The sequence below is a fragment of the Colossoma macropomum genome, unplaced genomic scaffold, assembly GCF_904425465.1.
Source record: "Colossoma macropomum unplaced genomic scaffold, Colossoma_macropomum, whole genome shotgun sequence".
In the NCBI taxonomy this organism is placed as follows: domain Eukaryota; kingdom Metazoa; phylum Chordata; class Actinopteri; order Characiformes; family Serrasalmidae; genus Colossoma; species Colossoma macropomum.
Window position 1 is genome coordinate 11,101,796 of NW_023494799.1, and position 25,948 is coordinate 11,127,743.

At 39.6% G+C, this 25,948-nt stretch overlaps 3 protein-coding genes across 3 annotated transcripts; 1 reads left to right on the forward strand and 2 right to left on the reverse strand.

Annotated features, from left to right (window-relative positions):
• Positions 1-219: 219 nt before the first annotated feature.
• Positions 220-3,103, reverse strand: ccl44 (chemokine (C-C motif) ligand 44). The gene is made up of 4 exons (XM_036586751.1): positions 2,936-3,103; positions 1,828-1,957; positions 1,361-1,508; positions 220-580 (listed from the first exon to the last, which is right to left on the reverse strand). The coding sequence occupies exons 1-4, from the start codon at positions 2,994-2,996 to the stop codon at positions 572-574; spliced, it is 348 nt and encodes a 115-aa protein (XP_036442644.1). The 5' UTR covers positions 2,997-3,103; the 3' UTR covers positions 220-571.
• A 6,748-nt stretch (positions 3,104-9,851) lies between these two features.
• Positions 9,852-15,873, reverse strand: pole4 (polymerase (DNA-directed), epsilon 4, accessory subunit). Its single transcript, XM_036586689.1, has 4 exons — positions 15,518-15,873; positions 12,637-12,721; positions 12,503-12,544; positions 9,852-10,126 (listed from the first exon to the last, which is right to left on the reverse strand). Exons 1-4 carry the CDS (start codon positions 15,755-15,757, stop codon positions 10,113-10,115), a joined length of 381 nt encoding a protein of 126 aa, XP_036442582.1. The 5' UTR covers positions 15,758-15,873; the 3' UTR covers positions 9,852-10,112.
• Positions 15,874-17,701: 1,828 nt separating this feature from the next.
• LOC118819255 (serine/threonine-protein kinase NIM1) lies at positions 17,702-25,725 on the forward strand. Its single transcript, XM_036586966.1, has 4 exons — positions 17,702-17,723; positions 21,051-21,344; positions 23,551-23,819; positions 24,985-25,725. Exons 1-4 carry the CDS (start codon positions 17,702-17,704, stop codon positions 25,723-25,725), a joined length of 1,326 nt encoding a protein of 441 aa, XP_036442859.1.
• Positions 25,726-25,948: the final 223 nt, after the last annotated feature.

The following is a 25,948-nucleotide window of genomic DNA, read 5'->3' on the forward strand; positions in this document are numbered from 1 at the left end:
ACATGGAACATTTCTTGATTTCTAAAACTGTCTGCGAAACCATCTTTTTATTTATCTTTTTATATGGGTGTTTCCTTACCTTTGAGACACGCTGTATTTTTATCTTTTTATAACTTACCTTTTTATGTAGAAAAATAAATAAACAGCCTGGAGTCAACTTAAAAAGAATATAACCGCAACACGTGACACATGGTAAAAAGAATGCAAGCACCATTTTCTTGTATTTCTTTATATATAAAAAATCGATTGCATTACCATACATAATAGAATCGGTAATTGCACTATATTTGAGCCAAGAACAGTCGTATCACTTTAACTCTATATAACAGCTTGTATAACTTATAAGGTGTAGATATAGTATAGATAGATAATGAACAAGCTTGAAGTACAGAGTTAAAAAGGAGTATACTTTGGCATATAGATTAACAGTCAGGTCAGAAGACATCTAAATATCACAATCTTGCTGGGATAGCATACTGTTTGGTAATGAAAGTTATGGGTCTACATACTTTCAAGAAGATAGTGACAAAGATGAAAAGGCTGGAGTGATCAGTCGTCTCTTCCTCATCGTTTACTGGATCTAACGAGAAAGACGATAATAATGCACAGATTATGTGTCATTATTTCAATATTTAGAGCACATAAATAACCTTAAAAAAGGCCTTGTTTTTAAGAGGCAGCAAGGCCTATTCAGACCCACAGGCTAAGCAGATGGTGTTCCACGGCTCAATTTTGGTCTCAGCTGGGTTTCTTTTGGAAGACTTCATTAACGGTGAGGTATTGAAAATACCTGGGGAAAATAATTTCTTCAAAGTCTCAAATGGTGAGAAGTTCTTCAAAAGTACCATTAGTACCATATGTACAATCAGCTAGATTCAAGATTCCTCAACAGGGACAGCACAGTTAAGGAACCTTACTTCTAATATCGGAAATATGCAATGCAATTGTACATGTCTTGTGCCAGTGACTATGCCTGAATAAAGCATTGTTTGAGATGGATCAGTTTTACCAGAGGATGTTTGGGAAAGTTATTTTGTAAGGAATTTGGCTAGCCGATTCATACAGGATGACAAATCTGGAGAATTTTTCCAAATGATATCAGACAGCCTGGATCACTGTTACATGACAGGTGAGAAGCTCAATAACAATAAAAACACGGAGCATAACCATGTCCATTACCAGCCTTTGTTATTAGTCTACCATGAGGTTGAACAGGGCTACTTTTACTGATTGAACTTTGGGCTCTGAAAATTACAAAAAGTAATCCACTCTGGAATTACTACTTTTCAGACTTCAATCACTTACATTACAGCACCTCCCCAAGTAAAGTTAATCCAGCTCGGACAGGGATTTACATTACCTCCGACATTACAGGCAGATTCCCGCGCGGATGGAGCCACGTGGTCCTGTGGGCTTTGCCTCTTTGCCTCTGGACCAGTTTCCGTAGTAACCTCTTCACTTTCTTGTCCCTGGGGTCTGCACACTTCACCGCCTTCTTGGTGTACAATCTGCCATGATTCACACAAGCCAGGAGAAAACAATCGAGTCAGGCGAAAGTAACCCTTGTCTCAGCTTACTTATTTCAAACACAACGCATACTGATCCCTCAATCCCGTATGGTTCAAATCAGCACCAGAAAAACTGGCCCTCACAGGGAACAGTTTGGGTATTGTCCACCGAGCCTGAGCGCATTCTTGAGCTGCACTTGCCTCACAATTACTGCGCTCAGTAATAAAAATACGACCTGCAAGGATGGCAATGCCTGGGAGATTTAATAAGGCATAGTTTCCATGTATGTGATCGCTCCAAGATGCTTGGAATACTTGCATGATGGCTCGTATGCTGCAGTCTGGCCCCTCTGTCTGCACCTCAAACTTGAGAACATCTTTGGTCCGCACTTTCCCCTGCGAGTACTGCATACAGCACTGGACGTCCCTCTGCATCTGCACTCCCTTCCCTGCCGGAGAGAGACACACTCAGCAGAAACTCAAACACAATTGGCCGGTTTCCTAGACCCGGGTGCCAGAAAAGAGTTCTTTGGAATGATGGCATAGAATAGGGTTCTTTAGTTCTGGACCTAGGGGGCAGCACAGTTTGGTGATTTTCCTGCTCAAACAGTCCTGTTTGCCAGGTTGAATAGGTGTGTTTGAGCAGGGAGATCACCCACCTGTGCTGGACAACGGCCTTCGAGGACCGAAATTAAACCCTGCCATTGAAGAACCACTTTAGGTTCCCTAAAGAATTCATAGATGAGCTGTGAAAGAATGAAGACTCTTTTTAAAGTATTAAGAACCTTGCACATAATGTAAAAGTTGTACACTAAACAAAGACAGAACTATTGAAATATACATCTGAGCCAAGAACCATTTAGGAACCATGTCCTAGAAACCAGCCCAAAGAGTACAACGTGGTAAGCTTTTAAAAGAACCTCAAGCACTGATTTGTCCACCACTACTATTGGCAACATATGCAGGCTACATTTTTCTGTTAGCCTATAACAAGACCTGAATGGGGAAAATGAGAGATCCTGATGATGTAATGAGGAGGCACAATAAAGGACAAATGCATTATTCAGTAAAGGGAGTTTTTTTCTACATCCACGTGTGTTTTGTTATTGCTGGAGCGAAACACAACATGGCCGATGTAGACATGTGGATTATGACATGACCCATCCTGCAGATATTGTCCTCAGTACCTTGCGATATTACCTTCAGGGGAAGGTATCAGAAGCAAGCGCATCCTAATGACATCACCTAGATTCTCTTGAATAACCCAGCACAGCCCCTTTCTCTCTCATCAGCATGCATGGCATCAAAAAGCTCATCACAGCAAATGGATAACAGACTCTTCTCCCTCCACCATGCTGCCTCCCCTCGACATAACACTAATGCCAAACTCCGGAGCCGCTCAGTGGAACAGTGCCGTTTCACCTTACCTTCCAGGGAGCCGAAGAGAACAACGGTGACGGAGAGCACAGAGATAGTCTGCAGCAACATGGTTCGAGCTTCAGACGGGATTTAATCCACCGTGCTGTCTGCTGTACCTCCGTCTCTTTTATATTTCTCCAGCCTCCCTCACTCCCTCCCTCTGCCTGCTTGCCTCTCTCTCTCTCACTCGCATGCTAACACACCCACATTCTCCCTCATCCACCTCCTCCTCCCTGCTCATGCTTGTGTGTGATCCTTGTTCACTGGTACCTCCTGTGTCCTCTCTCTTCTCACACAATTCACACTGAGATGATGAGAGGACTGACAGCAGAATTGGATGTGGAGGAAGAACGTCTCATTTTTGCACCTGCAATCATTGACCAATTTATTGTTAACACCTCTCATAGAGGTGCACTCTGCAGGTATACAGTTGCTGACAGAAGTTCATCTGTTGCTGCACAGTTTATCACCTTCTACCCCATATATCAATGGAAAGGGACCACCACTCGACAACGTGCTGACTAGATATTATTTGAGTAGTGGACCATTCTTCGCACTGCAATGACACTGACATGGTAGTGGCATGTTAATGTCTTGTGGTGAAGATGTAAGGATGTATCAGACACAGTGTTGCAGGAATTCTTGAACATTGAGAACACATACTGGTCACTTTATTGAAAACACTTACAGGCAGGTGCGAATGCAGATGCTTCCAGACAAGTGTACTGCATGATACAATTACGCAATTAACATCCTACCATGCTCTGTCGCATGTAGAAAAATGCTGAGCAGGCCCCGTTGACCTCAATTTTGGACTCTGAAAGAGGTTCATCATTGGGGCACGGATGGCGCTTCACTACCAAAGGTCAGAAACATACTCAATGCGAGTACGCGAACGCAAATGACAACACCTGGCCTACACATTGCAGACACACTGCGCAAACTCTACGTGCATTTTTACATTACTGTACAGTTAAAACACTCAGTATTCATGGAGGTACAAATCAGAACATCTGTAGACAGGATCTACTGCTATTCCAACAGCCAATACAAATAAGCATGTCGACAGTAGAAGACTTAGTGCTGCTTTACTTCCTCTATTGAATTGAATTCCACTGAATTGAACTGAATTGAATTGAATAGAATAAATTTTATTTGTCCCCAAGGAGCCCTGTCATGGACTGGCGACCTGTCCTGGGTGTTTCCTGCCTTCTGCCAAATGACCACTGGGACATGCTCCAGTACCCCCGTGACCCAGAAGGACAAGCGGCTTAGATAATGTGTGCGCATGTGTGTGTATCCGAGGAGCAAAATTGGGCACAATATGACATAAACATATAACATAGAGACATCTACAGAGAACTAAAGACAAACATCTTCACACATAACATAAATAAATAAAATACATAGTAAGCACATGGCTCACCATGAATGATCACTGATCAACCATCGAGGGCAGCAATAACAGTGGCCCAGGGGCAACAACTCAAAGGCAGAGTGGTGGACATGTGACAGGTCTTTAATGATGATATGGCCTTTTTTAGAGTCTGTTGTTTATATAATAAAGCCAGTGACCTCAGTGGAAGATTGACAATTTTGGCTCTGTAAATGTTTCCTATTTTTACACTCTCTACAGACCATCCATTAATGTGTGTATAATTTTTTAGGGGTGGAAAATCCACAAGTATGTACCATCTTCTTGATCTGCACTAGAAAACAGAGACAACAAGACTGTCATCTGCAAATATGCCAATTTTCATTAACTCCATTGTCTCTCTTGTTCTACAGGACAAAAAGCAAGGGAGACAACATACACCCTTGGGGTATAAGAGAGATCTGTAGAGCTTTCATTGACATGTGCCCTTTGAGATCTTATGGTCAGAAAATCTTAGACTAATGCAGTCTAAAAGCATTTAAAAGTATGCCAGCCAATAAAAAGGGCTGCATTGTGTTAAAAGCAGATGAAAAATCCATGGATGAAATTCTGGCCTTGGTTTTAGTTCTCTCAAGGTCTTTATAAAGTGAATCCAGCAGATAGAGCTTTGCCTCATTCTTCCCACTCCCAGGGTTATATGCAAACTGAAGAGGATCTAATTGACTTTGAGTGACTTTAAGAATGTGAGATTTTAACAACGTCTCATTACCAAAAACGTGGAAGCTATTGGTTGAAAATCATTTAAAGCCTTAGGAAAGGATTTTTAGGCATTGGTACAGCAGTTTAACGTTTCCACATCTGAGGAGCAACACCACTGACCAAAGATTTTTGAACAATTGCTGGAATACAACTCCAAGATGGTCAGCACAGTATTTTAGTGTCCTACCGCAGATGCCACCCAGACCTGCTGTTTTATTTACATCACCAGCATTACAACACCTAGAGACACTGGCTAAAGCAATGATAAGAGATTCTCCAGAGCTTACGTCTTGCTTTCCAAATCAAGGGAACCTATAGCATCTTTTTCAAATCTAGTAAAAAGTTAAAAGTACCAGGTAAACTGTCGTTGTCCGACTATGTCTAATGGAATCTCTGTCCAAAGTAACTGAAGCCATATTTTTAATACCCTGCTAAATGAAGGATTTCCTGTTTAAATTTTTGTTCAACCTTCTCATTAATAATAGCTTTAAGGTCTTTTGTTGCCAAAAGCTTGTTACTAGGAAATATAGTAATAGATTTAAATATTATATTATACTCAACACTAAAGGTAATGTCAACCTGATCACTAAGACTATATTCTGGGTTTCAAAACAGATCCCATGAGATACTTTCAAAACAGACTCTAAGATTGTCAATACCACTTTCTAACCAAAGTTTTCACCACCTTCGTTAGCAGCCCTTTTTACAACAGGTTTGCAGGCTGGTGCCAACAGGACAGAATGAAAGGAGGCAACATAATAGATTTGTAGGCAATAGGAACAGATTAACACATTTCCAGCACCCTATTAAAGTGCCATTGAAAGCATTTATTCAGTATTTTAAATTGTCCTGCAATGTCTATAAGATATGTGACTTTGGTCAGGGTGAACAATGCTCAGATGCACAAGCATTTACATGCACATTTACAACTCTATAATTTAGTCCTAAAGTGCAACAAGCTGTTTTCCCTAATTTGAGGTGCTCATGAATAATTTGATGAGCTCTGCTCTGATTTGCTGGTTTACAGCAAGGCACTCTGATGGCTCGCACAGAAGCAACATGTTGAAATAGACCGAGGCAGGAAAATAAAATGAACCTCTAAGTAAATAAGCTAGGTTATCATGCTATGTAGTTAGCTATGCTAGTTACTTGGAGCTTGCTAGTAGCTAATGTTACCTATACTAGCTACTTGCCCTTGATCTTGACAACACAAGGAAAATTAAAGTACGAACCTAAGCACAACTGCCTGGAGTGAAATGTGCAAAGCAAACTAACAAGTCTGAAATAAAGTTGTCCAGGATCCTGTTAAACATGTGGCTTTCTATTTGCTAGCTTGTTTTGTGAATTTTCTGTTGCACCTTAAATGGTACCACAGTTAACGTACATTATGTGTTTGTGCTGTACTTTATGGCGTCTATATAAACTGTAGCATTTAAGGTGGAACAGAACATTTGATTGAGAAGCTGGCGAAAAGGAGGACAACTTCAGCCTTGTTTGAAGATGAACACCAGCCATGCCTGTTGACAGTTCAGTTCCTAAGAAACGGTATGAAAAGTGACCGACTGTTGTTGCTGGTGTATGTAAATTTTGGGGGCGTAAACGTTAATGGGTCAAGACTGCTATGCAACAGTTTAGGATTTTGAATTGGCCAATTTCACTGCCCTCTTTTGCGTATGCGAGATCGAGTTTGAAGGAGGAGACAAAAGTGTTTGACTACTCCAATACAGTTATCCATTCTATGGCACCTTCAAAGTATGTGGGACACATAATATACTGATAAAAATTCTTGAGACTGTCCACGGAACAATGATTGTCACCAAGAACTAACTTTGGAGAATCAGGAGATAGAAGGTCTGTGGACTGTGTTAACAACATGATCTGAGGCAACAGTTGCATTGGCTTTAGGATGTGTATATACAAGTAAAAAACAACTGGGGGAATTGCCTGGGGAGATAAACAGGCTGAAAAGACACAGAAAAGAGTTCCATGTATCATATGAACTAACCAGTTCTGCAAGAGACTGGTCAAATTGGTGGTCTTCAAGAAATGTAATTGGAAGGAAGCACACTTCTGGTACATGTCGCAACTGTTTCTCAGGTGATTGAGAATGTCAATGCAGGATGTGCCAGCCAGAACAATCTAGAACATTGTTGCAAAAACCACAGGCCCGTATACAGAGATGTGGAAAAACGTGATCAGATGAGTCACACACCATATACACAACATGGGGGAGTGCATGTGCAGTGTACACCAAGAGGACAGTACAGGCCTGAATGCTTGACATCTACAGTGAGGGGGTCCAGTGACTTTGTCATGCTGTGGGGGGCATTTTGCTGGCATGGTTTTGGGTCCACCTGTCCTCAGAGGGAAGAGTCACCACAAATCAATACAAAGTTAACCTGACTGATCACCTTTATCCTGTGATGAAATATTATCCTGATGAGAGTTTTCTTTTTCAGAATGAACATACAGTGGAATATATTCCAGGGTGCGCTGAAGCTAGTTTGGGGCATGTGGTGTCTTATTAAGACTTTGCTTTATGTTGGTCAGCTTCTGACCACAGGCTGCTGCAGTCTGGAATTTTTTGGTTTGCGGCATATTCTCAACGAAACAGTGACCCTGAGGTGTTTGAAAACCCAGCAACACTGCTACACCTGATACACTTATTGTAGTGCACACATCAGTGTCTTTGCTGTGCTGAGAATGGTCAACCACTCAAATAACATGGTGATCCCTTTCCATCAGTGGATTGGGACAGAGGGTGGCTGACAAATGTTGTCCAGAAAAAGATGGGGGACACCAGTACAGTAGTTCCTAATCCTAATCCTGAGAACCCTGCTTTGTACATTTTTGTGTACTTGAAAAATCACCAGAGCACATGAAGTTTCTTGATAATTGATTGAGTGGAATCAGGTGTGCAAAATGAATATTGTATATCTGCACCTACAAGGTAGGTTCCCAAAAACATGGCCTCCGAGTGCAGGTACAAGGTAGGTAGACCTAATTAACTGGCAAATTGGTGTGTAGTGTTAGTACTATAAAGAACTATGCTTTCTACAAGGTAGTGGTTCCCACCTCTAGGTTCTAGAGTATCCCTCCCTTGCACATTGTAGTGCTTGCCCTGCTCTATCACACCCACTATTTGGTATTTACAATTTGGATCAGATGTGTTAGAGCAAACACCTATTTGCCTAGGACAGGGGCACTCCTGGGCCTGGCGTTGGAATGACAGCTGAATAGCAATCAACAGTTTAACAGCATCTGGTACGATCCCTGCCCTCCTATAGTAAACAGAACTTGGGACCACAACTGTTCAGCTGGGCCACAACTTTTACTGTAGGTACTAAGGAGATCATACTATGGATCAGTAAAAAAAAGGCATGCAACGCAGAAGCAAATGGAACTCATTTATGGCACCTTGATCCAGATGGGAGTACCTTGAATATGAAAATTGTGCTCCCATCATATTAGTTGCTCTGACTACAGCAGTGTAAAGCATAAAGAAAGCTGTGATCATTTTAACTTACTACTTAATGTAATACATAACAGTTCAGACAAAGTCCCAGAACATGCTTTGAATTGGATGCAGTGTCAGTATGTAGAAGATAACAGGAATCAATATGACCTCTGTACAGAAATTCAGATGGAAGTCATCTGATTCATGTGAGTAAGTTAGGATGCTGGGGTGATTTGCTGCATACCTGAGGTCAAGGGACTGAAAAAAAATCTGTGTGTGTGTGTACGCTACATGGGGCGGGTATGGAGCGCCTTGCGAGAATTCAGGCTGGAATCTTTCAGCTGCAAAAACATACCTTCCCCATGACTTCAATGTGTCCACGAGGCAAGCATATTTCCTGCATACCTTTTTGGCGATTAGGGGATCACTGAACAGCGTGCAGACAAAAACATGCCAACCGATGTTGAAAGAAATCCGTACTAATTCCCTCGGATGAAGTTCTACATCTTCATGGGAGACTGTAGTTATTAGCAAACTGAAATGACCCATCAAGGGTAAGATTGAGCAGTCGCACAAATAAACACAGCATTTTTATGCAATCTATGATTTCAGTGAACACATTTAACGCCAAGTTTAGAGCAGCATATCTTGGGGTGTGTTGATGGAATTTCAGATGTAAAATGTATTCATTTCAAGTAACTCCTCAAGGAAGCAACCAAAGCAAGGTTATAACAGTAAGGTTTTCCTGTTGTTCCTGGTGGTCCTGGACACGATCTCGTATGGCTCTGTGCTGGATTTGAGCAAGCATGCCGTGGATTAAACAGGCCAAACCCAAAATATTTTTCAACATTCTGGCAGAGAATTTATTCTCCTGGGTGGTTGGTATCTTGTCCGAGGTAGGACCACCAAGGCTTTCCACTCTGGAGAGGCTCTTTGTCACTCAGACCATGGTTTTATTAATCTCAAGTAAGGCCCAAGTTATGCGGTTTTGATTATGGGCGTTCTCTTCAATTCTCTCTGACATGGAAGCTTACAGAAACAGCAAAACAATCCAGACATAATGGCATGTTAAATATAGTCCTTAAGCTTTTGGCCTAAAGACCAAAACAATCGCAGATATTTGGAAGGAAACAAAGAGGAAATGCCCAACTTGCCCCAGGCACTGAGGTAGACAGTCAGTCTGTTTGCACAGACTATTCTTAAACCACTGTCTTAAAAAAAATACAAGATTACAAGGATGTGTCATTAAGTTCTATCATTTATGGCAAATTTGCAGCCTTGCCTATCCCCTTCACCTTCACTGGAGAGCCTGACCAGACAAACAACTCACCTATATAGAAATCAGAATTTATTTCCATGTGTTTAACAAGAGACTAACATATTCACAAGTAAAATTGGCACATCACACAAAAATCTGCACAAAGGTTGGTCAATATATTCAAAGCTGTACATGTTCATATACAAAAATGATGGAAAATAATCCTGTTCGTCTTGACTGTTGAGATCCCCAACCCCAGACTGTACAGAAGTAAATAAAATAGCAGTCTTTTCTTGTAGAAAGAGTATATCATACTTATGAGCCAGCAGTTGCCAATCAGTCCAACGTACCTGGAGAAACATAATTGAAAGACAGCAGTTAAAATGATCAATTCCTATCCAACTTGCAAAAGACAGATAAATAAAAGAGCTACTAGCCTAATCATTTTTCCAAACTGTCACTTCTTCAAATGTCTGGGCTCTGTGGCTCATACCAATCTTGGGTATTTGAGTTAATTTTAGGAACTATGCACTTGTGAAAGATAACGTGAGCAACATGGTCTGTTTTCACTGTACTGCCAGCTCAGGTTGCAGGTGTAACGCAGCAGGTGCAGCACCAAAGCACGATTGTGATAATTCACATCTGTCTTTGTGAACTGGTGACCTGCATTCTTCAAAATAGGCAGAAGATGGTGAGCCTGGTTTGTATTACAATTCTCTGAACAAAATGATTCCATTATATGGTGAATTCTTCTACTTTTTCTTGAAAGAGATAACAGGTTTAGGACCTAGATTAATGATCTTTTTTTCAGCAATTTTTTACTGGCTTTCTTTTCAGTATGCCTTCATGATGTGCAATAAAACGTGATTCCTTTTTTTAATAAAAGAACAAAGCATCATGACTTTTTACTGGAGGAATTCTTCAAATAAATTTAACAAAGAGTTTTGGCAACTTTGGTCTTTTTATTACTCCATAATTTATTTTTTTGGCTGGCCAGTCAGGAGTAGACATTACCAAATAACTGAGCCAAAAACCTAAAACAGCTCCATCACTGTCAATTTAAGCTGAAACAGAGTGGTTACATGTGCTGTAGCTGAAAAATTGTAAACTGGCCTGGTCGGAGACGATGTGCAGCAGCACTTCACAACCTGGCAGCTAAACTTTACTTTTATTACTCTATGTGAACCTGCATTGTGCAATTATTATCTTACTCCATGACGCATCCACATATGGAGTGTTGGTTTATGAGAAAGTTAGAATGCATAACTGGACAAAGACAGGTTTATATCATCTTTAGAGATCTATATGTAAAAGGACTGTAAAATGAACTACAAAATAACTAATTTTCTCCTTTTTTTCCCCCTCATTTTATCCATTTATTTTTAAGGCCTTGGGAGCTTTTTAAATGAGGCACAACACAGGGCAGCCAGTCATAACAGAGCTCATGTGTCAGAATATCAAACTCTTTTATTTAAAAAGATAAGTAAATCCAAAAATTCTGTTCCAAAATAAGGTGCAGGCCACACAACCCAACTACAAAATGAGTACGTCAATATGGCTGCACAAAAAAATCGTATTAAAATCAGGATTTTGATTTGCTACTCAATGCAATTCATTTAAAAAACATTGTGATTCTGCAGCCCAGAGATGAGCTCAGAGGATCACACAGCACTGCGATGGTAGCATGCAGACCATGATGGTATGTCATTGTGATATCCAGGCTTTTTTTTCCCCCCCATGAGAGCGCAGCCAAGTGAAGCACATTCTAGATCAGAAGTGGTCACTACAACACTTCCCCACTGCACTAGCCAAATGCAGCAAGCTTTCTGTATCATTTCTTCTGTAAACAACAGCTGAAGGGACTCTCAGAGCTTCAAGTTTGCCATGAGCTGTCATGAGAAACAGGTAAAAAATGCTCCCATGGCATTTGTTACTTGCATTCCGCTTTGCTGCTGTGTTGCGCGGCATTAATCAAGCTCACGTTAGCCTCATTTATGCTGTTCGTATTATATGTTCAGCAGCAAAGTGCGTGCAACAGACTAACTGAAGTTTAACTAAGTTATGCCGATTTAGGCTTATTTGTAAATTCTGTCTATGAAATATAAAACAAATATTTAAAGTTTTGCTTTCATACCACCTTAACCTATTCTGAGTGTTGAAATGTGGTAAGCCACCGCGGCAGCACACTTTGAGTGGACTTCACAAACAATCTGCATTTATGCTTTTGTTTACAGTTTGTAATGGCTATTTGTGTTGATCTCTGCTTTTAAACTTGTTACAAGGTTTACTGTGTAAGAATTTAGTAAATATACATATTGTTCTTCATAAAATTTGTTTGTTGAAGAATCAGAAGTCAAAACTGTGATCTCAATTCCCTGATTCTCACTTGAGAATCGTGCAGCCCTATTTGTCAGTGACACATTCAAATTTTCCATTTGATTAGAAATATCAAACTTCAATTTAGCACTTAAACTTAGTCACTGGGTTACATTCATTTTTGGAGTAAAGCAAAAGTCACAAAGTTAGATACAGATAACGAGCCATCGCTGATTCTGGAGGCAGGAATAGATATATATATATAACGGTTATGAACATATATTTTCTGACACAGTGAAGTGAAAATAAAATTTGTTAAAAGTCTGTTTCACTTTAAACATCCATTTTATTTTGCTAGTCACTGGGACAGATAGATTAGTATCATTACTTAGTATGATTGGTTTACTTACCCTCAAGAAATGCAAACTCATCTATTGCCTCAATTGCATTGTCTGTGAGAAAAAGATACACAAATAACTTTTGTGGTGATCAAAACCAGGAAACATAAAATGGTATTGAACTTGAACGAAATGTTTTAACTCACCTAGATCTTTCCTCTGCAACGTTTTCCTTTTTCCTTGTTGTGCATAAACTAGCGCATCCTTAGCTATCATTTCCACAAAGAGCTCCTTTAAAGACAAAGACAAGTCATTATTCTCTTGGGTCAGGAAAAGAAGGCTCGGGCAGATCATGACTAATGACTTTTCTGACCTCATAATGACCATTTACACATTGCATTAACATGCGTTTTTTGTGATCGTGTCACATGCAGATTTCAGTTGTCTGAACGAAAAGCACAGCATGGACACATTCTAACTGGACTACAATCGGATCGTTCAAACCACATTCGGGGGAGGTCAGAGACAGAGATGGAGTAAACGCATGGCTGGAGTTATTCCCCAAACAAAGTATCTTCTTGCACTCTGGGCCAATGAAAGTGTTCAAGCCAGGCTTGTTCATTCATAGCATAATAGGGGAAAAGTAAACGGAAGTAAAACTGAAATGATGTATATGTTGATGTGCTTTAAATTAAAGTAAAATCAGATTCGATCTGGTCACACTGGGGACTCATTTTAGTGAAAGGTATAAACATAATCCAGCCAAAGTATAACCATATACTATCCGGATATCTTAAAGGTGAATTTCACGGATTTCTCAGTCAATTCAGTCGTCAAGACGAAAACAAAGTCACAGTGCTCTGAGCTCAACTGGTTCACTGTAGATAAACAACTCAGATTTCATTACAGTGGTGGTGATGGGAACCAGGCATCACAATATCTACAAAGCAAATATAGCCATTTTATTTACTACCCAAACTGATCAGTCAACCTACACTTCTTCTGAGTTTTTATGTGTAACACTGATAACAGTAAAATAGTAATAAATCTGGGAGAAAAAAAAAAAGTTGCCATACAACGTCCTGTTTGTTTCCATAAATGGATTTAAGATAAAACCCACTGTAGGCCAAAACTATTGCAAAATAATGTCTCAGGCATCATATTTGTAACCATTTAGCGTAATGACTTTCTGTGATGTAGTTTTAAGAGGTATTAACCATAAAACATTCTCCGGGACTTCTGGTTCCTATCACCACCTCTGTGAACGATTTTGACTCAGTAAGTTTCCCTAGAACAAAGCATTTCACATCATTTTATATCTCAATGACTGAATTATTCTGAAATTTAGAAAAAAATTGGTGCCATTCAACTTAAATGTGAGGTGTAAACAAGCTTATAGTGTAACTGTACCTACCTGATTGGGTCACAAATTTCACCAGTCAGCAAAGTGTAACGTTATAAAATATCAAACTGTTTATTTAATAGTTAACTACTTGTCATGGAGAACAACAATGTCTGACACTTAGCTAGCTAACTTAGTTAATAAGCCAGAGCAAAAGTGATGTGTATCAGTCAGCCAGCTAACAGCATGAACTACACTTCTGATCAAATCAGTTCTCAGATCAGTTAGACAAACACCTTTCAGTCATATTACCACGTCACACAAAAAAGTGTCCCTACTAAAATCTTAGCCATGGTCCCTGTTTGTGTTACTTTTACCGGAGGGCATGATTTTGGTTCCTTGGACTATCAAGAGAGAGCTGCAGTTACAGCTAAAGCAGTTTAACTAACTTTGCCAGTAGTGATGGCTAATTTCATTCTCTGTGTTAAATATCCTATAATAAAAATGATTATTATAGAGACCTTTGAATTAACTTGTCAGAAATGTAAAACATTTCTCCTCCACAGTTCTGGGCAGACTAAAGAGGAATTCCACCAATTTTTCAAAATGTCTGCACAATTTAATCATTGAGATGTAAACAAAGTCATTCAGAGTTGTTTGATGTGAAACAGTCTGTTCTAGCGAAACTTACAGAGTCAGAACTGTTCACAGTGGTGGTGACAGGAACCAGACTGAAGTGTTTGATTCCTGTAGAAGCTCCCTCACAAAAAGTTATTAGATGAAATGATTATTAATACACTGCCTGATCTCTTAGACATGTTCAAATAGTCCTGAGAGATGTTTTTGGCCTAATATTTATATTATTTTAATCCATTCATGGTGAAGAAGTACATGCAGGGTGTTGTAAGGCAAACTAGTCCCCAAAAAATTTTATTTTTCCAGATGTATCCCAATTATGTCAACATCAAAATTACATATAAAAACTCAAAAGGTTCACTGGTGGTTTTGGATAGTAAATAAAATAGCTATTTGTGTTGTGGACATGACCACTGTAAAGAAATCAGAGTTGGTAAATTTTCCTACAATGAGCCATTTCACATCATACCACATGTGGGATACCATAGCAGCCATTCACAAACAATTTTGAAAGTTTTAGTCCATTAAATCTATACGAGCACAGTGTAAAACGAGCTTAAGCTTGATGTTTATCAGCTCTCTGGCTGTGATGCTTCCTATGTAGTACAGATGCACTTTGTACTGCTATGCAACACTACATGTCCAGTGTGTGGTGGCCTTAAGGGTCTGTATGTGGGTCCACAATTCAATACCTCATTCTTGTAACTACATAAACTTATGAGAGTAGTTATAGAAATAATAAGGCTTAAACCAGTCGTTTGGTGTTATAAACTACTGAGACACTTTGAAAAATTGGTGCAGTTGCACTGTAATTTCCTGAAACTCCTTAATGTCCTGTTTCTATAAACACAACGAAATGTCAATGTTTTAGTATTACTGAAGACTGAAAATGCGAATGAAAATGTGCTGCTGCACAGAAGTTACATATATGTGTTACTAACCGCTCATGAAACAGAGTTATGGGGTTCATCCAGCTGCTGAGCTGTCAGTAACCTGGTGCTCCTCCGCTAACGTTGCTAACGCTAATGTTTCGTACCTGACGTAGCGTTAGCCACGTTAGCTAACGTTAGCTGGTGAAAACCAGCCCTGAACGAAGACGGGTCACTCACCGTCGCTTTGGCTATGATGAACACAGACTCCTGGCTCGCGAGGCTTACGTCCGGATCAGCCTTCATAAGAGCTTTAATGCGGGACAGGGGCAGTTTGGCGAGCCGGCTGTGTGGCCCCGTGGGGCTGCTGTTCTGAGCTCCGTCCTCGTCTCCTCCGTCACCCCGCGGCTCCTCTTCAGCTCCGCTGCGGTCCAGTTCACTCTCCGCAGGGGGGGCACTCACTGCTACAGTCGCTGCCATTGTCGCACCGGTGCCCAATATTCGATGGAGGGAATCGCAATATAAAACATGCGATTGAAAAAGTGAAAACACGGAGAAGCGCTGTAGGGACCACGCGGTGCTTTTCTCCCGCCAAATCGGACTGTAAACACGGAGTGGGGGCGGAGCAGAGGAACATACGTCACCAGGTGACGTAAAGTTTATAAGCGCCCTCAGAACACCTTCACAAGAACTAAAAAACAATCCTAAAAAAACCTTCACAAAACTACAAATTAACAGTTATATTTAACGTCAAACTTTTGCAACAGTCAGATGCATATTGGTTTTTCACATAACACAAAAATATTGATATTAATTTCACTTAAAGAAACACATATTTTGAGAAAAATATAACAGTTTATCTGCTCCTGAGTTAGCCATGAAAATAATATACAGCAGTGATGATGAGTCAGTGACGTCATTTAAGCCTTCAGGGGAACAAATTTCAAAAAGTTCAAAAGCGTCTGAAGAGTTTAATCTTTATTGGAAAACCTGTATTTGCTCAGAGTAATATGTAATAGGAACTAAGGAGACCAAAAAAATATTTCTTGACGTGAAAAAAAAAATCAAATTAACACGTCCATTTGGTTCGTACAGTCCAGTATAGTTTCCACCATAGCACCCATTAGTAATTGTTTAGTAACAGTTCAGAGGGGAACCTTCAGTGTTCAGAGAAGGCCTGACGATTTCTGGGAAAAAAAAATGTAATTCCTTTTTACTTGATAGAATCATGTTTGTATTTAAACATGACAAGTACTGCAGTGCTTCATTATTAAGTTTTGGTTGGACACAGTAGGGTCAAATTCTTGAAACACCCAATAGCAAATGACACAATCAGAATTAATTAAAGTGTCAGAACATAATTAGTAAGTGACAGTTCACGTTTTGATTTACAGCCGCAGGATCAATTTTGTGAGAAAGAAGTGTCTAAAAAAAACACTCTAGGTCTTCTGGAAGTCCCAGATATGTCACTGACCTGTATGAGCTGTAGTCTACCCACTGGGTTTCTGTCAAATGGTAAATAGCCACACATTCCAGAGCTCTTTACTGAAAGATTCACTAGAATTGTGACATACAGGCTTCAAATTAAACATAGAATGTCTTTTACAAGCTTCAAATGTTTAATTTAATCTAGAACTGCCAAAAAATGTTCATGTGAATCATTGCTAGCTTAGCACTAACATACCATAATCCCATAGGAGCGCTAGCAGAAATTAGCATTATCACAGAGATGTTTTCCAGGCCTTTTTAGACTGTGTTTTGATTTTTATGGCCCAAACTGAAGGCCTAGATGTGTGGTTTTCATACAATCATTGTTACATAACAATTTTTACCCACAGGAATGAATGGAGGCAAAAATGAGTACACTCATCTTAAATCATGATGATACAAGTCCACTAGAAACACTCTATTAACCATGTGGGATACCATAGCAACCACCTAGCAACACTCTAGCAACCACCTCGGAAACCATAGCAACCACCTAAAATACTATAGTAACCATTCGGCAACAACCTAGCAACCACCTGGGAACTGCTTAAGCTGCTCAATCACTCTTTATTTTCTTCAGGAGATGCACTTTTCTAGTTTAGAACGTTGGCTTAGGAAAAGACACAAAAGAAGTACCTGAAAAGAAGCTGAATGCTAACATTTGGAATTTACGTTACTGCTAATTGCTGTTAGTCACATACATATGTAACAAACATAGGCTATTTTACATTATTCATTTTACCTCCCTCAGTCATGCTTCACAGTGTAGGTGCTGCTGCACATGGATAAAGCTTGTCTGCAGTGTTTCCACAGGCGTGCGGCGGCTCATTTATTAATACATCCTCCTAATTGGATTGAACACTGGTGATCTACAGAGGTTTAGAGACAGAGCGCCTCCATCCTCAGTGTAGACGGCTCTCTCGCACAGGTACTAGGATGAAGGACCCTCAGCTACCAGGTAATTCTCACATTTGCTTACTTTCTACATACAAAGGAAGAATATAATCAAATGTTGAGGGCCTGTTGAACTGTTTATTTCTGTCTTGTGGCTGAACGCTTGTTTATTTTTTGTTTTTATCTAGATATCATTAATAGTTTGCCTGTGAACAATGTCTGCCACGTTTATGCTGAAAATACTGTACTGATGTGGCTTGTGCTCAATTTAATAGTAACTTTAAAGGGTTTGCTGACTTTGCCAGCAGGTAAACTCTTTTGATTACTCAGTTTACCAGCAATCAGTTTATCAAAAATTAGAAATAAAGGTCATTTCTACTCTTTTATATTAGGAGGAAAAGAAACAAAAACACATGATTGAGGAAATAGAAAATAGATTTGTAATTTGCTTAATTCATCTTAATTTGTGATCATTTTTAGAACGGGACAGTTATAAATAATTATTGAATCTAACAGCAACAAGTCTACATGTTCTTACTATTCAATAAACTCAATATTCAATAAATTTGAAATAAAAATGAGCTAAAAGTTAAAGTTGAGCATGTTAAACAGCGCTGCAGCATGCGCTGAAAGTAGTTCAGTGGATTTCCTGTAATCTATAATTAGAAATAAAGCCAGTCTGCAGCCTGTGATTCTAAAACTGGACAATAATCCTGAACTGCTGCAACATCGTTTCCCCTTCAGTGATGCAGTCCTGCCCACGCATGCAAAAGATAAATTAGGATTACGGTGGAAGCAATGGAACATGATGAACTATAAAAATAAAAGGAAAGCTTTAAAATGCAACTTTAAGTACGAGTACATATCAAAGCTTGTAATATTTAGCAATCTCATTTGGGTTTGATATGAAAACTATTTGTTTTTATTTAAACTAATATGTCTAAAATCAAAACATTGGAATCACGGCGCTATAGCTAAGTCACTTTTCATCATTTTCAGTAAAAATTAACTGCTGTAGCTGTTTGCATCCATATGAAATGACATAAATCTTTAAGATGATCCATTTTAAATACAAGATCCCTTTATGTGATCCATTCCCTGCATAAAACACTCCATTGAATCATTACTAGTAATAAGGAAATCTCTGAAGGCCTAGTGCGAAAGGTTAGGGGTGAAGTGAATTGTGTTTTGCTGGGCTATCCTGACCTCACTGTTAATCCCTCAGACAGATGGCTGCTCCTTCAATGCTGTCACGCTCATCCATATTGACCCAAGCTGTCTCTAATGGATGGTCAGTCATTCAGATGAAGCAGTCAGTAGCTTCTGAGATAAAACAATCAAATTGGCAATAGTTGGTCAGTTTATGGAGCTTTACAGACTCTAATGTTTAGTTTATTAGTCAAATTTCAAAATGATTTAAAAATGTTACCATACATATCACATTTATTGCACTCAAATGCGAAAATGCAGTGTTATCTTTTAAATACGAGAATGACATCAGTATGGAAGCCTATTTAGACCAAGTAGGGGATGAAAAAACAGAAAGGTTTTTCTGTTCCTGGCAGCAATATGTCAAAAGTTTGACTTAGCATATCTAATATGACTTATTTTTAAGAGGTTTGAGTTGGTAAACATGAAATTTCAAGATGTCGAGATAACAAACTATTAAATTTAGAGAAAGCCATTACTTCAAGGTAAATAAGTCATTTTTGAGAAACAAAGTCAACTTTTGAGAGACTAAGTCATTATTTCTGACATACTAAGTCAAAATGTTCAGAAAGTAAGACTTTAATTTGAGATACTATGTCTGTTTATTAAAAGAAATGTCATTTTTTGATGAGATACTGGGTCAAAATGTTAAGATGAGAAGAGATACTGAACATTTTGAGAAATTAAGACCTTAATTTAAGATCATCATCTTAAATTTTGAAAAATTTAAGCTGACCAACGTGTAATAATATAGGACATTATAACAGTACACACTGCATCTGGAACGCTACAGTTCCTGTGAACTCCAACAGTTGACACTGATACAGGACTTTAAGAGTGTGGAAAGACTGATAGATGCTAATCCCATCATTGTTGTTCCACCTGAAACTCCAGAAATAAGTCACGTAAAGTCGAAAGGCATGTAATGAGCCCTTTAACAGCATTTAGAAATGTAGAAATAGTGAGTAAGTTTACCAAATACATGTTTAAACTGTTTGCACTTGCAGATATATGATTAACATACACGAGATGATCTGTGAGTGACCCACACTGACTTAGTGATGGGCAGCATTAGGCTAGGTCATCCTCATGCTTCCTTCAACTGTCTTTTTGAGTTGTTAAACACAGAATTCAAAGATGTCAAGATAACAAACTATGAAATTTAGAGAAAGTAGTAACTTCATAGCAAATAAGTCATTTGTTTGAGAAACTAAGTCAAATTTTTAAGAAAATCTGTCATTATTTCTGAGCTACTAAGTCGAAATGTTAAGAAAAAAGGCTTTAGTTTGAGATACTACATCAATGTTTTGAAAGAAACATCATTATTTGATGGGATACTGAGTCAGAATGTTAAGAAAATAAGCTAATACTATGAGATACTGAACATTTTGAGAAAATAAGGCCTAAGGCCTTAATTTGGTGCTCCTATACTTCATCAGTGTAACATAAGGGAATCTATCTAACTGTATTTAAAAGCATCCTTTGCTCTTAGTGTTAAAATAGAGAACACTATAAAAGCAGTAGACATTTCAGGTGCAAGGCCACAGTTCCCGTGAACTCCAATATTTGGCACTGATACAGGACCTTAAGAGGGTGGAAAGACTGATAGAGGCTAATCCCATTATTGTTTTTCCACCTGAAACTCTAGAAATAAGTCACGTAAAGTTGAAAGGCATGTAATGAACCATTTAACATCATTTAGAAATGTAGGGATAGTGGGTAAATTTACTAAACATATGTTTAAACTGTTTGCACTTGACTAGCATGAGATGATCAGTGAGTGACCCACACTGACTTAGTGACGGGCAGCATTAGGCTAGGTCATCCTCACGCTTCCTTCAGTACAGCTAATACTGTCTGAGCACTTTCATTCACATTTGTCCTCACTGACGTTCTTGGTTACTGATGAATGTATGACTCTCTTTGTGGCACTGATTCATAAATAATAAACTAATCTGTATCTATAGTGTCTCCATATGCTATAATGTAAATATACTCCAGGAGTTGTTTAACTTAATCTGTATCTGAAGCACCTGTAGAACATGGTTGATTTCTATGAACAATAATTTACCCATTGACTTGAAATAAACATGTAATAAAAGCCAATCAGAAGGCCTGTTTCAGAGTATATGGCCCTGGATTGACCAATGACTTTTACTGACCTCACATCTTTTCTTCTCAGGAACCAAATTCCACAAGGTCTGGCCAAAAAGGCATGCGGATAAGAAAACAAAGAACGAAATGGCGGTCAAAACCACCAGACCTGCACTGCCGGCGTCCAAAGTACCAGCTTTAACAGCAGAGCAACAAATGAAGCAGACGCCATTTGAGAGGGTCGTCTATGACATGTCCCACAATGAACGAGTCGTCAATGACATCATTCTGGGCAAACGGATAGCCTTCTACGAACTCCGAGGGGAAATAGGCACCGGCAATTTCTCTCAAGTCAGACTTGGCGTTCATGCCTTAACTAAAGGTGAGAACTGTGGCATTTTATACTGTAAAGAGTGCTAAAATTACTCAAGTTACACCTGTAGTCAATCAAATTTGATTCTAACAAAATAATATTGTTTTCAAGGAACTTGATTGATGCTTTCATTCTTAATGCACTTAATCCGTTTAGTTGCACTAGAATTAACTAAGTAGAAACCAAAATACTGCCTTGTGGCTCCTTCTATGCGATTGGATGTGATTTGCAGTGGTGATGGGATTGGCGCCGCATGTTAAAACACAGGAACATCCATGCAAATCTTGTCTTATTTGTACAACAGTGCATTTTTAGCAGTATACAGTCTTGAAAGCTGGTTGTTTATTTAACTTTCAGTCAAGCAGCCATTAAGCACAAGCTATTCATTTTTCAATTGATATTTCTGTGGAGATTAGATTATCTGCTTGCATAAGGAAGAGGAAAGCCAAAGGAAAACAGGAACTTCCAAAACTGGAGTTTAGGCTATTTAGTAAATATGGCTCCTAACAGCCATGCAGACCTGGTAGACCACCAAAACTCACCATCAGATAAACAGCACTTAAAGCTTTCATCTTTGAGAGAGAGGAGAAAATCTGTGGATCTGAGGAAAATGTGGATCTGAAAAATTCCACACATCCATCTTTCCACTGTGAGAAGATGACTCAACACTACTCAGCACAGAAAGGTTGCACAGCTGTCAAGAAGCTGTTACTAAGGAAAAGAAATAGACAAAAAAGAAGAAAAAGGAGCCGCTGTTTTTTTTTCAGAACAATGGACTGACCACCCCAGAGTCCAGACCTCAACATCACTGAATGTGTTTGGGATTACTTGGATTGTGAGAAGCAGAAAATGCAACCAACTTCTTAGACTGAACTTTGGAAGTCTGAAAAATTTCCCTGCAGATTTATTTGAAAAACTGAAATCAAGACTTTTGAAAAGAATGTGAGCTGTAACAAAGGTAAAGAATGGACACACTAGATGCTAAAAATATTTGATATGATATTTAGCTATTGTTACATATAAGCAGAGGTGTGGTTAGGACTTACTAATGGGGTGGCCAGGGAAGCCCCAGAGATATTATTGGGGTGGTGCACTGCTAGGAAAAAAATAGTGTTAATGTATTAAAATGACATAAAAAGTGATGCATTATTTTTTTTTCTCTGTTTATTGCATGCATCAAAAAAGTTATTTATAAAAAAGTTATTATAAAGCCAAAAGTAAACTAGTAGACCAAACTGTGTTGTTGATTCATATTCTAATCATTCATTAGGAAATTCTGTTATTGCTAAATTACAACACATGCATGCAACTGTAAAAAGTAATTAGCATGATAAATGATTATAACTGACTAATGTTTGATAGTTAATTAATCTTATCATCACACAGCCTACGTCATAATGTAGCTATGATATATTATGAGCAGCACTGCCTGTTTGCTCAGGAAATTAGCCAATCACAGCAAGATATTAATGAAGCATCATCAAACTCTTACAGCTGATTGGTACCCTGATGGCAGGTTTGCACTATAAAGCAAAACTGATGTTTTATTAATGATGTCTGACTGTCACACTTTCACTTGCTGGGGTGGCCAGAAGCTAGCTGGCCATCCCTGGCCACCCTTTGGCTAGGCCTCTAAATCTAAGGGTTCTACTATTGCACTGATGCTGAAAAATGAAAAACTTGTGCTCAGTGACTGGAAATTACATAAATGACAGGTGGTCTCTAATGTTTGGACAATACTGCATGGAATATGTTAAGCACATTCTGCTGTTTAACCTACTTTAAAATTGTGCTTATAAAGAGTTTGGAGTCCCTCTGGTTTACAGGCCCTGACAATAGTCAGTACATTTCAACAGCAACAGCACATATCCAGGACCAGAGGTGATCTGCTCACATAAGCGCTTTGTAATCACATCAGCTTTGCAGGACCCCCTTAGTGAACGCAAACATGTTTTCTACATCTCTTTAATCTGTTTGGAGGCACTGTGCAGATGCCTGGAGGAAAACTGGGGGAATGCGGGGGTCCATGACTGCAAACCCCTATTAGGCACATAGTTTGCTGAACTTCATATTAAAAATTGGAGAAGATTCCAGTTAAATTGGCCTTGTGCCCCCCCCTCATCATAACTCTCTCTACCATACCTTTGTATAATACGGTCACTTGTTTTCTCTGCTAATGTTGCCCCCCTGCTTCTCTCTCTCTCTCTCTCCCCAGAGCGTGTTGCAGTCAAAATTCTTAATAAAATGCGCCTGGACAAGAAGACACAGACTTTATTTGCTTCTGAAATCTCCTGCATGGAAAGACTGCTGCATCCAAATATTGTGCGTCTTTATGAAGTGATAGAAACAGGTAAGCACTTGTACCTGGCTATGGAGTACGGCAGTGGAGGAGACCTCTTCTCACGGATCAGCACCAGGGGGCGCCTACCAGACCTGGAGAGCAAGCTCATCTTTGCCCAGATCATCTCTGCCGTCAAATACATGGTAAGAAAAGCACAGTACTCCCATAAAATGTTTAAACATTTAAATCCTGACACCAAATGTAGTATCAACATGGTTAGTGCCTAAAGTTTGCCTTTATAGTTTTGCCCCAGATCTATGAGGCCAATGTAGCTAACAAGTAATGCAACACCAGTTAACATTGTGCCAAACTGAGTGCTTAAATCAGTCACATTAAAGAGTTAAGTGATCTCAAATAGGCTAGTTTTTTCCTGATACTGATTTACATACTGTTTTCCATGATAACTGACAAAATAAAGACAAAATTCAGATTTACAGGAGCGCTGTGGCCAAAATGAAAAAATAACACATCAGAATCCCAGGTTTATTACATACTAAGGCTTATTATTCAGTAACTACAGGTGCTTCAATGTAAACTGGCTCATGTATTCTTAGGTTATAGAAGTGTGAAATAACACTTTGGGCCTGCTGGTGGGCTCTGGCCTTTTAAGGGGCTAACTGTTGTAACTATGCTTACTCACCTCTTACAGTCTTGTGAGTAAGATTTTCCAGTTTAAAAACTAGAAAAAACCCCTTCAGATGATGTGTCTTGAAGGTGGGGGGAGATTTTGCATTGTTTTCATGCTAGCTAGCTAATGCAGAAGTCAGATGGCTAACTTTATTTGCCTGGATATCATGTCTGTGGGGGATTTCCAATGCGATGCTGTGATAAAGAACATACATAACTTAGCAAACCACATGTTAAATGCTATTTTTAGGCTGCAGCGCTCCATTAAAGGAGTACTTGTAGATAGATTAGATAGCAATATGGAATACAGTGTCAGAGACAAGAAAAGCAAGTGTACTAGAGATTATTTAACAAGTTGATTCGGTTCGAGGCAAGTTGGATGATGCTAATTGGTGGGGCATATGCTTTTGCCACTCACTGGCTACGTTAGCCTTTATAGCTCCAACACAATACCAAGGAAAGCAAACTTTGGAAGAGAATTAGGTTACAGGGAAAGTAGTGTAAAATTAGCCTTTAAGGGGATTATTTCACTGCTACTGACCAGAAATCCTTTACAGGAGAACAGACTGACTACAAATCCTTAACTGAGAGACGGGATGTCAAGTTGTAGTCAATCTAGACTAATGATCTTTTAGTTAAAGTGCACTGAAATTAGTAATAAATTCTTTTCTCCCATTCCAGCACGACAGCAACATTGTCCACCGTGACCTGAAGGCAGAAAACATCTTCTACACCACCAGCTACTGCATCAAATTAGGCGACTTTGGCTTCAGCACAGTCAGCGGGCCGGGCGACATCCTGACCACGTTCTGCGGCTCTCCCCCTTACGCAGCACCTGAGCTTTTCAAAGATAAGAGCTACATGGGCCGCTATGTGGACATCTGGGCCCTGGGAGTTCTGCTGTACTTCATGGTGACTGCTGTCATGCCATTCCATGCGGACAACCTGGGCCGACTGAAGCGCTGCATCCTGCAGGGGTCGTACACCATCCCCCAGTACGTGCCTGAGCCGTGTCAGCAGGCCATCAAAGGCATGCTGAGGCCTGTGCCTCCTGACCGCAGTAGCATTGCCCAGCTAATGACCTGCTCCTGGCTGAGTGGCATCGACTACCCCAAGCCTTATCCCACCCTCAGCCTGACGCCCGACCACTTGGTAGACCCGTCCCACAATCTGTGTGCAGAGGAACAAGAAGTGACAAAAGCGCTTAAGGACTTGGGCATAAGCAGCTCACACCTGCAGAACAACACTTGCACAGACTTGCGGAGCCCCATCACGGGAACGTATCGCATCCTACTACACAGCGTTCAGAAGCAGAGGTCAGTGGAGGCGGTGGGATATTCTGCACTGTATCCCGAGGACTTCAGGGATAGCAAGCACTGGGACAGCAAGCACGACCCGTCCGCTGTCTGCACTGTGCTGTAGTGACTGGCTTCAGTGATGCATTATGGTTAAGTAGGGTGTGTTTGCGCTGTCCTTGTAAACTCGTAAATTTCTGAGGTTACCACAGGATTGTGCTGAGAAAGTCATAAATATACATGTGGTGAAATGGGGCAAGTTCCACATTACTCACATGTTGAGACATATCACCAGCCAGTACATTCGCTGATAGCACGTAAACACCATTTCTGGACTGTTTCTGATTATT

Coding starts and splice junctions, on each gene's coding strand:
- pole4 (XM_036586689.1), bottom strand. CDS start 15,757: ATGGCAGCGACTGTAGCAGTGAGTGCCCCCCCTGCGGAGAGTGAACTG. Junction 12,722..15,517: donor TCATCATAGCCAAAGCGACG/GTGAGTGACCCG, acceptor TTGTCTTTAAAG/GAGCTCTTTGTGGAAATGAT. Junction 12,545..12,636: donor GTTGCAGAGGAAAGATCTAG/GTGAGTTAAAAC, acceptor TTTTTCTCACAG/ACAATGCAATTGAGGCAATA.
- ccl44 (XM_036586751.1), bottom strand. CDS start 2,996: ATGTTGCTGCAGACTATCTCTGTGCTCTCCGTCACCGTTGTTCTCTTC. Junction 1,958..2,935: donor TCTCTTCGGCTCCCTGGAAG/GTAAGGTGAAAC, acceptor TCTCTCCGGCAG/GGAAGGGAGTGCAGATGCAG. Junction 1,509..1,827: donor TGCAGCATACGAGCCATCAT/GCAAGTATTCCA, acceptor GAATCATGGCAG/ATTGTACACCAAGAAGGCGG.
- LOC118819255 (XM_036586966.1), top strand. CDS start 17,702: ATGAAGGACCCTCAGCTACCAG. Junction 17,724..21,050: donor GAAGGACCCTCAGCTACCAG/GTAATTCTCACA, acceptor TTTTCTTCTCAG/GAACCAAATTCCACAAGGTC. Junction 23,820..24,984: donor TCTCTGCCGTCAAATACATG/GTAAGAAAAGCA, acceptor CTCCCATTCCAG/CACGACAGCAACATTGTCCA.